This window comes from Epinephelus fuscoguttatus, linkage group LG10, assembly GCF_011397635.1.
Source record: "Epinephelus fuscoguttatus linkage group LG10, E.fuscoguttatus.final_Chr_v1".
Lineage (NCBI taxonomy): Eukaryota > Metazoa > Chordata > Actinopteri > Perciformes > Serranidae > Epinephelus > Epinephelus fuscoguttatus.
This window is the reverse complement of record NC_064761.1, coordinates 13,676,541-13,689,774: the sequence shown is the minus strand read 5'-3', so window position 1 is coordinate 13,689,774 and position 13,234 is coordinate 13,676,541. Positions and strand designations below refer to the sequence as shown.

General features: G+C 41.2%; 1 protein-coding gene across 1 annotated transcript; it reads left to right on the top strand.

Moving 5' to 3' along the window:
- Window positions 1-523: 523 nt before the first annotated feature.
- On the top strand, window positions 524-12,438 carry lrrc40 (leucine rich repeat containing 40). Its single transcript, XM_049588423.1, has 15 exons — window positions 524-760; window positions 2,881-3,062; window positions 4,058-4,131; window positions 4,355-4,484; window positions 4,583-4,706; window positions 6,354-6,493; window positions 6,634-6,806; window positions 7,014-7,104; window positions 8,424-8,469; window positions 8,718-8,820; window positions 9,282-9,389; window positions 9,503-9,613; window positions 10,894-10,971; window positions 11,537-11,722; window positions 11,980-12,438. Exons 1-15 carry the CDS (start codon window positions 616-618, stop codon window positions 12,083-12,085), a joined length of 1,797 nt encoding a protein of 598 aa, XP_049444380.1. The 5' UTR covers window positions 524-615; the 3' UTR covers window positions 12,086-12,438.
- Window positions 12,439-13,234: the final 796 nt, after the last annotated feature.

The following is a 13,234-nucleotide window of genomic DNA, read 5'->3' as shown; positions in this document are numbered from 1 at the left end:
CCAGATGATGACCAGATTTTTGGGCACTCTGTATCTATCTTAAATGGCTTGAAGTCAGTGCATACAGCTGCTGTTAATGGGGGGAAAAGTATCTCCGGAGGAGCATTTGTCTGGCTGTGCTCCTGTTGGAGGGCCCACAAGTGTTTTTTAACCTTAACATTGTCTGCTACTGTTGCAGCATTGATAGTTACGATATAAAGTTAATCAATCATGTAGTATAATGTAAAGTGCCGCTCTCGTGGAATCTTTGACCAAACCACGGTTTACCGCTCTCGAAACGCTCCGGTGCCCTTCAGAATAAAAGCAGGAAATGCTACTGCTACTCATCTGCCAGAATTAATATGGGTCGGGAACTGTTCTTTAAGAGTTTCGTGTTTTTTCTTAAATCGTGACAAATGATTTTGTGTCGAGTGAAAGTACAGCCCTTGCCAATTAGGAGTATTTTGTGTAGTTTTGTGGGAAGTCTGATTGTGTTGAGTAGGTAATGCTTTTATTCTGAAGGACTCTGTACGGAAGTGTTGTTGTTGTTGCTGCTGCTGGCGGGCGGAAGACAGTTGGGGTGTGGAGGTGGAGGTAAACACTACTAACAGCTTCATTTCACTGAGTGTGGGGAGAATGTCTCGGTTTAAAAAAGCGGGTCAGGTGGACTCTCTGGCGGGCTTCAGGACGGAGAAGAAGGAGCCGACCGTCCCTCACGGTCTGCTGAAGGCAGCCAGGAAGAGCGGCCAGCTCAACCTGTCCGGCCGAGGGCTAACAGAAGGTAACTTTACCTCGTTAGCTGTTAGCTACTGGTTACAGTTTCACTCATAGACATATATATGGTTTCGCTGACAGTAGAAATGTTCACATTAACTTAGGTCCAAATGGTGCTGGAATATGTAAGCCTAGATATAACGCTTGGAGCGAAATACAAAAAGAAAAAGGACAGTGTTTACAATATAACATAGATATATTAATATACATTCCTCATAATATTGCAGCTATTTTTTTTAGATGTAACGTTTTTCATCCTGTTTTTGAGAATGAGTTTGAACATAAATTAAAAAAAAAAAGTTATGTTCAAGCACACATAGTAGATATAGAATAAAATACAAAGCTTTTATTATCATAGAATATAAATCGAGATTAGGAGTGCTAACGTTACATCTGATCAGGTGCTAACTAGTCATTGAAACAAGTAAGTAAAAAACAGACAACATAATCATTCATAAAACAGGAAATTAATAGTGTAAAAATGTGCTGTATCAAGCCATTGTAATGTAAAATCAATAGTGGATTGCACTTGATAGTAGTGGATTGCACCTGAAGAGGAAAATTATTTAACAGGTAAAATCTTTGAGTCCATTTGTGCGTGACTGTAAGTTCCCATGACTCCTACCAGAGGGCAGGAGAGAGGACTGTTTGTGACCAGGGTAGGAACAGTCTTTAATAATTTTCTTGGCTCTACAGAGGCACCGGGAGCTGGAGATATCCGTCAAAGAAGGCAGAGGGCAGACAATGATTTTTTCTGCCATTTTTATGAACCATAACCCATATGCTCTAGACTAGATGACGTGCAACTACATTGGTGCTTTCACTCTCTCTGCAGTTGATGTTCGGCCTTGCAATAGATTAGTGGTAGATCAGATGAATGCAACTTTAATATACTACACCAGTCAGCCTAAATATTATAACCACTGACAGGTGAAGTGAATAACATGGATTATCTTGTTACAGTGCAATGTTCTGCTGGGAAACTTTTGGTCCTGGCATTCATGTGGATGCCACTTGACATGCACCACCCACCCAAACACAGCTGCAGACTAAGTATCCCCTCTCATGGGAAAGGCACTCCCTGATGGCAGTGACATCTAGCAGGAAATGCACCATGCCACACCACAAAAACTGCTCAGTAATGGCACGAGGAACTTGAGGAAGAGGCCATTCTGATTGAGCATCTGTGGGACCTGCCAGTACCCCTCCTCACAACTGGCAGGTCTCAAATGATCTGCTGCCAATGCCCTGGTGCCAGACACCACAGGACACCCCCAGAGGTCCTGTGTCCATGTCTTGGCATGTTAGGGCCTAGTCTGCTCCATGAAATCGGGGTCTGGGGAAGCTGAAGGCCAGGTTGATGCCATGAGCTCTTTGTCATGTTCCTCGGGCCATTCCTGAGCAGTTTTTGCAGTGTGGCTTGGCACATTGTCCTGATGGAGGAGGGCTACTGCCATCAGGGAGGGCCTTTCCCATTAGAGGGGATACTTGGTCTGCAGCTGTGTTTGGGTGGGTGGTGCATGTCAAGTGGCATCCACATGAATGCCAGGACCAAAAGTTTCCCAGCAGAACATTGCACTGTAACAAGATGATCAGTGTTATTCACTTCACCAGACAGTGGTTTTAATGTTTTGGCTGATTGGTGTTTACAGTGTATATAAGACTTTCAACAATGAGTAATAGGGCCACCCCACTGTCTCTGTTCTCCTGCTGTCACTTTGCCTTTTGTGTGTTTCAAAGGGATAAAAATGGAAAAATATCTGCCTCAGAGATTATAAGCACATGCATTCACTGCAGCATTTATTTTTTATGCTTTCTGACCATCATTGATCCAGATCCTATTTTATTCTTCCTAATAGCTAAAAGAAGATGAGTGGCAGTAAAGAAAAAAATAATTCTGAATAATGAATTCCCCTTCTGTAACAAATTCATAAAGTGGCAGACAGTAATATCACTGGAAACCCAAGCACACTTCTGCGGTTGGGGTCTAGTCAGTGTTGTAAAGCAGCCATGTGACACTTGTGCATAATGTTGATGCTGAAAATCTTGTTTTTGTTTTTTTTTTCTCTTTAACCAGCTAAACATGTATGAGTGTGTGCGTAATAACCATATTAACACGTGCCTCAGTCCCTCAGAATGTTTATCGTCTGAACGTCGACACACCAGAGGAAGCACAGCAGGATGTGTCCTTCGGAGCATCAGATCGCTGGTGGGAACAGACTGACCTCACCAAACTGCTGCTCTCCTCCAATCAGCTCACACAACTGTCTGATGACATCAGACTGCTGCCTGCACTCACTACACTGGATGTAAGTAACTACAGCTCAGTCAGTAAGAAGCAATAAGTGAGTAAGAAGTAATACACATCGTCATCTCCCACCAGTCATGGGTTTCCGTGAATTTATGCTGGTCGTTGTTATGTCTGCCTCTGAGTAGCTTAAGTAAAAATCTCTTTCATGTTACCGCAACTTCTGTTGGAGGAAAACTGACTTAATCAGCTAAATAAGAACAAAACTGAACAACAAAACATTTTTTAAATCGTGTAGAAATGGAAACTCATTTTATCTGATGGATCCAAAATCACATTTGAAATTAGAAACAGGTTTACTGCCAAGTATGTTTTACATACAAGGAATTTGGCTTGGTGTTATGGTGCTTAACAGTAAATACAGTGAGACAAAACAAAAGATACAAACAAAAAAAATAAAAGTATGTGCAATATATCTGTTTTAAAAATAATTAAGAGCCACGCAATTAATGTAAACAATTTGTGTACAAGATGGGAGGCGTCAGCCACAGTCTTTCCTGGCTGCCTCAGGGTCCTGGAAGTACAGGTCCTGGTGGGATGGCAAATTGCAGCCAATCATCTTCACTGAAGAGCGAATGATTCGCTGCAGTCTGCCCTTGTCCTTGGCAGTGGCAGTGGCGTACCAGATGGTGATGGGGGAGGTGAGGATGGACTCCATGGTGGCGGTGTAGTAGTGCATCAACATTGTCTTTGGCAGATTGAACTTCTTCAGCTGCCGCAGGATGTACATCTTTTTTTTTTTTCTTTTTTTTTTTTTTCTTTTTTTTTTTTAAATATATGAGGGAGCTGATGTTCAGTTCCCACATTAGGTCCTGGTGATGAGGAGACTCATTGAATGGGGAGTCACACAGGGCGATGGGGGGCAGTGGGGATGCGTTGTGGATTAAATTGACCCAGAGATAAAGTGGTGTCAAAATGATAAATGTTACTGATGTCTCATGGTAGCATTTATCATTCTAGCTGTTAAAACTAAAATGTTATCATTTGCCCTGGCAGCTCCACGACAACCAGCTGAGCAGTGTACCCAGTGCTTTGGGTGAACTGCAGGAGCTCCAGCAACTGCGACTCAGGTACACACGCAAACACACACACACACAAAACCAAGATCCATCATGACATATAAATAAGGCTTCTATGAATGCGAATCTGCCGAGCGCTTTCATTTGTACTGAAACACTTGCAGCACCCACCACAGGGTGTCACAGCTCTAACTGGTCTAATTATCTGGCAGCAGCATTAAGCTCTTTTTGTGGGACGACATTCTAATGAGTGTTTGTTCTCCTGTGTGGTCAGTCATAACCAGCTGACATCACTGCCAGTGGAGGTGTGTACTCTAAAGAACCTCTGTAGTCTCACTCTCCAAAAGAATCTGCTGGAAAGCCTGCCAGAGGAACTGGGACAACTGGAGAACCTGACCCAGCTGGTAACTAACACATACTGTGTGTAGTGTATTACACTCCCATTCTGTTGTGCTGTGTGATGGGCTGACGGAGGTGTCCTGTCTGTTGTGATCGATTAAAGGACCTGTCCAACAACCATCTGAAGGGCCTGCCCTCCAGCCTGGGAAGTCTCACCTGTCTGCAGACACTGAACCTGTCTCACAACAAGCTCAGCTGTCTGCCTGACAGCGTGGCCCAGCTCACAAGTAAGATCAGCTGTGTTGTGTTTCAGCTTCTCTGCTTCTTTGCATGGCTGCTTTTCACACCTGAAGAGTGGCCTTAATTTATCTTGACATCTTTTTTTGAAACAGGCTTAGATTTACGAAAGGGCTTTATTTCTGCTTTATGCTGTTTTTATATGTTATCATACTTTAGTGTGGGTTTTTTTCTTGCTTTAATTTGCTGGCAAGACTGTTTGCTGTTAATGCGAACTCACAAGGTCTTCAATGTTTACCTGTTGTCTTGAAAATATCAGTATAGTGTCCATTTGCACAGCCCTGATTCAGTCATAGGTCATGTCGTACTCATCACTTTGTTGCTCTCATTTTAAACCAAATACTGTACATTTCTGTTTTTTATGCCTTTGCACCACCAACAACCATGGCCAGAGGCATCATGTTTTCAGGTTGTCCGTCTATCCGTTTGTCTATCCTTTTTTTTTGTGAAAGCAATACCTCAGGAACCCCTCAAGGGAGAGTTCTTCCAATTTGGCACAAATGTCACTGTGACCATACCAAACAAGTTTTTTGCCATCACTCATGAATTAATGCGCTAATTATGACAAAATGGCATAAAATGATAAAGTAATGAAATTTTTATCTCAAAGGTCAAAGGTCAACTTCATCACAACATCATAATGTTCTGCAAAAACACTTTGCTGGCAATTATTCATCGTCATATCTTAGGAAGAGAAGAGAAGAGGTGACATTTAACAGATACTGAACTGGTGACACTAATCCTTGGCGTCCATCTTGAAACTGTGCTGATTGTATAGATCCTCTGTGCTGCTGCTTTGAAGATGTGTGTGAAGTAGGGCTGGTGATATGGAAAGACTTTCAAATCAACATATTTTTAACCCTTGATGTCAATATTGCAGTGATAATGTGGGGTTGACTATTGGTAATTTTGCAGAATACTTACAAAGAGAGATATTTTTATCAATAATCATCAGTAATGTGGATAAAGTGACTAAGTGGGTAAAGGCAAATTATAGAACAGCTAGAACAGTTTGGTAAGGTCAGAAAATTAGACCACTTTACTGTAATGCAGCCTTAAAAAAACAATACTTTTGATGTTACAGTGTGTAAGTCTCATATCTCAATATAATATCAACATATTGCCAAGCCCGAGTGTGAAACATCCATGTTTCGCCCAAAAATAAACTTAATACATTTCATTAAATTCCCTCACAGTCCTCACTACTTATATTATACAAGTCTGGACACACATGGATGCAAACTGCAAATTGACTGGTTGGCAAAAGCACACAAACGCAAGGCTGTTATTCTGTTTGATATTTGAGAAGCTGCTTTTAATGAAACGTAACACTTCCTGTACACACATAACATTAGAAGCCTTTCAGTGGCTAAAAGGACTCAGTCCCTTCTTTTCTTGCCAGGCTTTTAATTTGAAATATGTGCAAACACGGTAAAGTTTCAATGTCAGTACTTTAACAGCAGTTGCAAAAAAGAAAATGAAAGACGAAGTGTTTGGAGATAATTAGTGAGTGTGAAGAGTCTTTGTGTTAAAAACAGAGAAAGCGTGAGCAGCAGAGCGGTGAGAACAACATGACTTTACACTACACTGAGAGACGGTCAGTGTCCATCTGATTGAGGTCTGACTTTACTTGATAGGTGTTAAGCTGTTGGACTGCAGCAACAACCAGCTGACTGACATTCCCGCCAGCATATCAGAGATGATTGCTCTGGAGCAGCTCTACCTTAGACACAACAAGCTCCGCCTCCTCCCAAAGCTCCCTGCACCGGCACTCAAGGTAACCATAGCAACATGAGAGTTTCCCTAGGTGAAAGGCTCATTTGTGGTGTGGTTAATGCTGACTGAGCTTTCTGTTTGTTTCTGAAACATTTATGTCATTATAATGAAGTGTGTGTGTGTGTGTGTGTGTGTGCGTAGGACGTGTATGTCGGGAACAACCAGATTGAACAGTTGGATGCGGAGAACCTGGCCTGCCTGACAGCCATTTCTTTTCTAGAACTTCGAGACAACAAGATCCAAACCCTCCCTGAACAGATCACCTCACTGAGCACGCTCACACGCCTCGACCTCACCAACAATGACATTGGCACGTAGGTCACCAGCATCATCACACTAGTTAACTGTTTGTGCGCAAACATCCAGTCAGTAACCAGTATAACCACGAGTCTCTCACACACTCCTACATTATTTTGTATTATATTCTGGGTGTTTTGTGATTTAATTCTCAATTCTGCCTTTGTTGTGAGTGTGAGTGTGAGTGTGTGAGCTAACAGCTGTCACTGGCTTTTCCCTGTCAGTCTTCCAGCATCTCTCAGCCTGCTGCCCAATCTGAAGGTGTTACTGTTAGAGGGAAACCCTCTGAGAGGAATCAGGAGAGACCTGCTCACTGTACGTGACACACAGAGCACACACACACACACACACACACAGGAAAACGGAAGATAACCCAGTGTTAGTTTAGTCTGTACAAACACCATCTGAAATCACAGTATTAAGGCCCATCCACAATAAAACAGATAACAATAACTGTAAATATAAATTGTTCTAACTCCAGTGGATGGTTTCTAATTTAGAAAACACTTTTTACATCATCTATTCTAATCACTCAGTCTGGCTGTGAAATGTTATTGTTCATCAGTGTGGGTGCTCACATCGTTGTTGTTATAGCCCTCGTTTTAGTTATCTTTCTTGGTTTTCACGATCCTTGAATAGAATACACTGCGAACAGGGTTCCCATGGACATGGAAAACCTGGAAAGGTCATGGAATAAGTAAAACCCTTGAAGTTTTTTAAAAGATATTGAATTGTATTGTGTGTAATGAAACTGTTACATTAGTCTTCTGTGGATAACCCTCCACATAATGTAAATATGTCAATATGTAACGTTTTTGTCTCCCTGTATCCGTCTCTCCCTCCATGTATGTTAGCTAGCTGGAATGATGTTTGAAAAGAGTTTGTATCTGATATGTTTGAATAACACCACTAAGTGGGGCATGAAAAATAATGTTGTGACAGTGTAATTTAACATGTTCAGGTCATGAATCCCAAAGTTTCCTTACATTATCTCACTATTATTTTAGGTTGTAGTGCATTTTTTGAGATGGAGCAATTGACAAACGCAGCCTGTTATCACTCAGGGCACCAATCCGCATGTTGGTTTCATTTTTAACTGCACGGTAATTCAAACAAATTAACCAACAGGCCATCCAAACTGTCAGCTGTCTTTCCCCCACTCTGGGAGCTCCACGCCTCTGTGTCCACAGGCTGCCTTTAATAATATAATTAACATTTGGAGTTAAGTTTACTATACAGTTCTCTTTGTGTTATACACCAGGGTCTCGTAATCTACACGAACTGATCAAAATGAAGTACAAATATAAAACACAATAGACTGTGGAAGTATTTGAGCAGCTGGGATAAAAATCGGCTTGTTCCCAAAGCAAAGATTCAGCATGTGAACCAGTAAAGACTGATGTCTTCTAGGATAGGTTCCTTCATATGGAAAGTTTGACAGCTTTAATAGGCTTAATAGGTATGGCTTCCCACCACAACAGTCATACGTTAATGAGATATTTTTTGTAGATGCGGGTGATGCAGGAGCAGGTGATGGGTTTAGAGATGGTTCTGTATGTATGTATCAGCTGCTTATGTCCAATGTACTTACTTTTCTAACTGCTTGCACTCGTCTGCTGTTGTCCCCATCACAGAAAGGAACCAATGAGCTTCTGAAATATTTAAGAGGAAGAATTAAAGGTACAGTACATTTTTTGTGCTGATTTAAAGCCTTTTTCACCACTGACCTCACCAGGGTTGTTAGCAGTGTTACTAATAAATCAACCTGAATAGAAATCTTCAAGATTCTTTACCTTTTTTTCCTTTTCAATTAATCAAATGTTGGATATTAATAATAGGGACTATCAATAGTATAAAGAGAAAGTAAAGAGCTTATATGGCATCCTGAAGTTTGTGTGTGTGTGTGCTTGTGCATTTGTGTGTTGCAGAGGAGCCTGAGAAAGCAGATGATGGACAGACAGCCATGACGTTACCCAGCCAAGCCAGGGTCAATGTACACAACATTAAAACTCTCAAGTTAGTGGAGTACAGGTCAGTGACACACTCGTGTGGAAAACTTCATAATGAGTTATATGCTTCTCACATACAGCTGCTATCTTGTCACATACTGTGTTGAAGGAGCTGGTTGTTCCAGGTCTCTGCTTTTAAAGGGACAGTTCAACCAAAAATCAAAAATATATATTTTTCCTCTTACCTGTAGTACTATTTATCAGTCTAGATTGTTTTGGTGTGAGTTGGTGACTGTTGATGATATCAGCTGTAAGATGTCTGCCTTCTCTCCAATATAATGGAATTAGATGGCACTCAGCTTGTGGTGCTCAAAGTGCCAAAAAATACATTTTTGGTATGCTTCTTTCCGGCCCATCTGATCATCTGACAATGTTGTGTTGTTGTCGTGACTACATTGTTGTCATGACTGATCAAAATGAAAATAAAAGCTGCATAGTTGGATATTAATACATTTCAGGGTAACTGTGTGTGTTTGTGTTCAGTGAGAAGCAGGCAGATCATATTCCAGATGAGCTGTTTGATGCTGCAGCAGGTGAAAGTGTTACCACAGTTAACTTCAGCAAGAACCAGCTGACATCCATACCTCCCAGGTACACACGCATCATCATCATCATCATCATCATCATCATCATCACTGTTTGACGGAGATGAAAGATTGTGTTGACCACAGTTTACTAATCACATGTATGTTGTGTGTGTGCAGGCTGGTGGAGTTCCTCTCCTCACTCTCAGATATCAATCTGGGTTTCAACAGACTGACCTGCTTTTCTCCTGATGTCTGCAAGTTCCCGAAGCTGACGCACATCGACCTCAGGTACACACACACACACACACACACACACACACACACACACACAGGCACACAAATCAACCAACATGCCTTTACAGTTCTGCTTCCACAGTATTCACATGGAGGGCTGCAGCTGACAATCTTGGTCCAATGTGATGTCCTCACATGTCTCGTTTTGTCCAAGAGTCTGATACCCAAACATACTCAGATTACAAAGCTGCAAACACTCCTATTGCAGAATCAAAAAAACAACAACAACACAAATCATCAGACCTTCAGTGTTTTGTTCATGTTTACTGCTTGCAGTCTGAATATGCAGTAAAATACTTCAGATACAGTTTGTTAGCAAATAGGAATGAAATGAGTCCAAACCAAATGTTTGTCTTTTCTAACTGTCACAATGTGTAAAACAGTCCAATTCTATACTTTATCTAAAAAACGTCTGTATTGATTTTATGGAATTTAAAGGGAAAGTTTGCCCAAATGATACCAGAATGCATAGCAAACCAAAAAATAGCATTAGCTGACAAATACTCACTCAGTGGTCATCTGCCCTCTCGGCCCTGCTAGTCTTGGTTGTCTTCTCCATTTTATCATTTAGCACACCTCCGTCCAAGTGAGAAGTTTAATTTTCATACATAGTAACACACACATGAGCTCCACCCATGCTAAAATTCATTGCAGCAGAATGATTCCGTTTTTGTTAACATCACAAGGCAATTTAAGCAAAGGCACCACCAGTTGGTGTTTGCTTTTAGCAGCTCAGGGTCTGGAGGGTCCCCGTATCCTCTGCCCAGCTCATGCAGCCATAACCTCGGCTTCTCTCTGCTGCATTTCTTTGGCCAAATATTCTAGCTCAAATAAATATGGCTGAATATCTGAGTCAGCCAACACTGCAAAATGTATCCTCATCTTCCATACAGGAAGAACAACAGATTTTGCAGCTGTGATTTCAGCGCTCTTAGTCAACACAACACACAGTGGCCATCAACACTGGTTGGACGTCATATAAAAAGTGGCAGATTTTTACTTTAAGAATATCTACAGACTTGATTAGATTAGACAAGTTAGAAGTGGGACTGATGTGAGTGTGATGATGATCATTAATTGTGTCACAGCTCTGAATATGGTGCAAGCACTGCAGCTCTATCCATAGAGGTCATGTCCTGTTTAAACAAAGAGAATTGAGTACAAAGTCAAAACTTTATAACAGGCACATGAAGCCATGAATGTGAGAGTATTTGATTTAGAACCAACAGTGAAGGGTTCTTGTTGCACCAGTGTTCTGCTTTCTTTTCTTTCAGGAATAACCAGCTGAGTGATTTACCATCTGATATGAAGAACTTAACTAAATTACGCTCTATTATCCTCAGTTGCAACAGGTAACTCTCTGATCCAAGACATATGTGTGTCAGCATTCATTTAGAGCGATAAATGAATTGTTTTTATTATGGTTATTGATACTATACTTAAACATACTGTGTAGAATCATTCAAATTGTACCGAACAAATCTGTGTGGTCTTTAGCATGAAGACTTAAAAGGGCCTTTCAATCCTGTAAAGACTTAGAGCACTGTGTCAAACACTGAGCTCAAACGTGACCTCAGAGGGATCATAGTAATAAGTTTAGTGTCACTGCTGACGTCACATGGAGGTCATGTGCTCCAGTGTAACCTGTGGCTAACATCACTTCCCTCAATTGTCTCCTCCCCTCCTCTCAGCTAAAGGGGATATGAGAGAGACATAAGGAAGAGATACTGATAGAGGACACACAGCATATAAACACTCCATAATGTGTTAAAGAATTCAGTAACACTGCAGCTCCAATAGCAGATCTATTATGACACCAATAGATCATTAATATGTTTTATTTATTATTGAAAACAAATCAGTTAGCTGCACTGTCTTCTACAGTTTGTCCACTAAGAGTCTTTGTGCTGATCGCAGGTTCAAGTCCTTCCCTGAAGTCCTCTATGAGATAGTTTCCTTGGAGACAGTGTTGCTTGGTAACAACCAGGTGGGCAAGGTGGACCCTCAACGTCTGATTAAGATGGTTAATCTGTCAACGCTGGATCTGTCAAACAATGACCTGCTGAACATCCCCCCTGAACTGGGCCTGTGTACCACCCTCAGGTATGGATTACAGTCTGCCAGATGTCCTGTATGATGTCCCAACTTGTGTTAAGCCGCAGATATACTGGGTTATTAACCACGCGTTTGTGCTGACAGTTTTCTGGGTTGTGAACAGAATTGGTCATATTCTTGCCTGTGTACTGTGCATGTGCCTAGAGGATTCCACTAGAGGGCACTCCAGGAAATTATTTCTAGTTTAGAAATGGTGAAAATAAGATTCAAAAACCATTAACTGTAAAATCTCTATTGCTCCTCAGGTGTCTCAGTCTGGATGGGAATCCTTTCCGCACACCCAGAGCAGCCATCGTGGCCAAAGGAACAGATGCAGTGTTGGAGTACCTCCGCAGCCGCATACCTACGTGACCCCTGACCTCAGCTCAGACAGCTCCATCTCCACCCTCTCAGATCTTTTCACCTTTTTTATCAGTGTTGACACTTCAATGCATCAACCAACAGCCTTATTGTTCTTTGTGATACACAAATCTACACTTCAAATTCCACAATCCGTATGTAAAACAGGGAGGTCATCACACTTTGCTCTTTGAGAAGCAAACCAGTTGCCAAAGTTTTCCTCTGAACTGGTTTGTGTCAGATGGATGCATTGAACGTCTGAATAAGATGAATATTTCTGGACAATCATATATTCAATCTGATGCCTGCATGTGTGACTGAAAAGATTCCAAAGGCACTTCTCTTAATAAAGTTATTGCCAAGAATTAGGAGTGGTGTGAGTTTTATGGTAATGTAGCAACAGTTTATGTCTCAGTCCAATTTTCACAGCCTCAGTGACAAAGAGCCTCTTATTAAAATATCATCTGTAAGCAGCAATAAAACCAAAATGAGTTTTCAGAATGAGGCACAACTTTATTTATCCCGAGGGAAGTTGTGCAGCAGTTGCAATACAAAGTAGGAAAGAGTGCGAATATGAAACATTTTTAAAGGTGCAAGTATGTGCACATAGTTTGTTTATTGGTGAGGATCTTATAGATAAATATGGATAATATTAAATCTCAAGTACAGATTAAGTGTATTTGGATAATTTGATATGTTTATTCAAATATATTTGATTATGTCCATGATAGTGGCCATTATATCCTATGGATCAAAAAGTTGTAATGATTGGGCTCCAGGGATCTTATTAATTACTTTTAAGGCTCTTCATGGCCTGGCTCCCTACATTTCAGACCTGTTAGTCCCGTATGAACCTTTATGTAGTTTGAGATCCTCAGGTGGGGGGTCTTCTGTTTGTCTCAGAGTCCAGACTGAAGACCAAAGGGGACAGAGCTTTTGCCACCAGGGCCCTGAGACTCTGGAACAACCTGCCCGAGGATATAAGGCTGTCTGAGTCACTGGCTTCATTTAAGTCTCTCCTACAAATGTACTTCTATCGGAAAGCATATCCCGACTTTATCTGAGCTGTCTGTCTATTTTATTGATCTTATTTGTTTTAATGGCCTTTTATTATCTTGACTTTAACTTTGGCCTTCCTTATTTTATCTTTTACTAGATTAC

Bases quoted from the DNA above. Each gene is read 5' to 3' on its own strand.
- lrrc40 (XM_049588423.1), top strand. From the start codon at position 616: ATGTCTCGGTTTAAAAAAGCGGGTCAGGTGGACTCTCTGGCGGGCTTC. The intron at 7,105-8,423 runs GTACGTGACACA...TCCCCATCACAG, and splicing joins TCAGGAGAGACCTGCTCACT to AAAGGAACCAATGAGCTTCT. The intron at 11,723-11,979 runs GTATGGATTACA...ATTGCTCCTCAG, and splicing joins GGCCTGTGTACCACCCTCAG to GTGTCTCAGTCTGGATGGGA.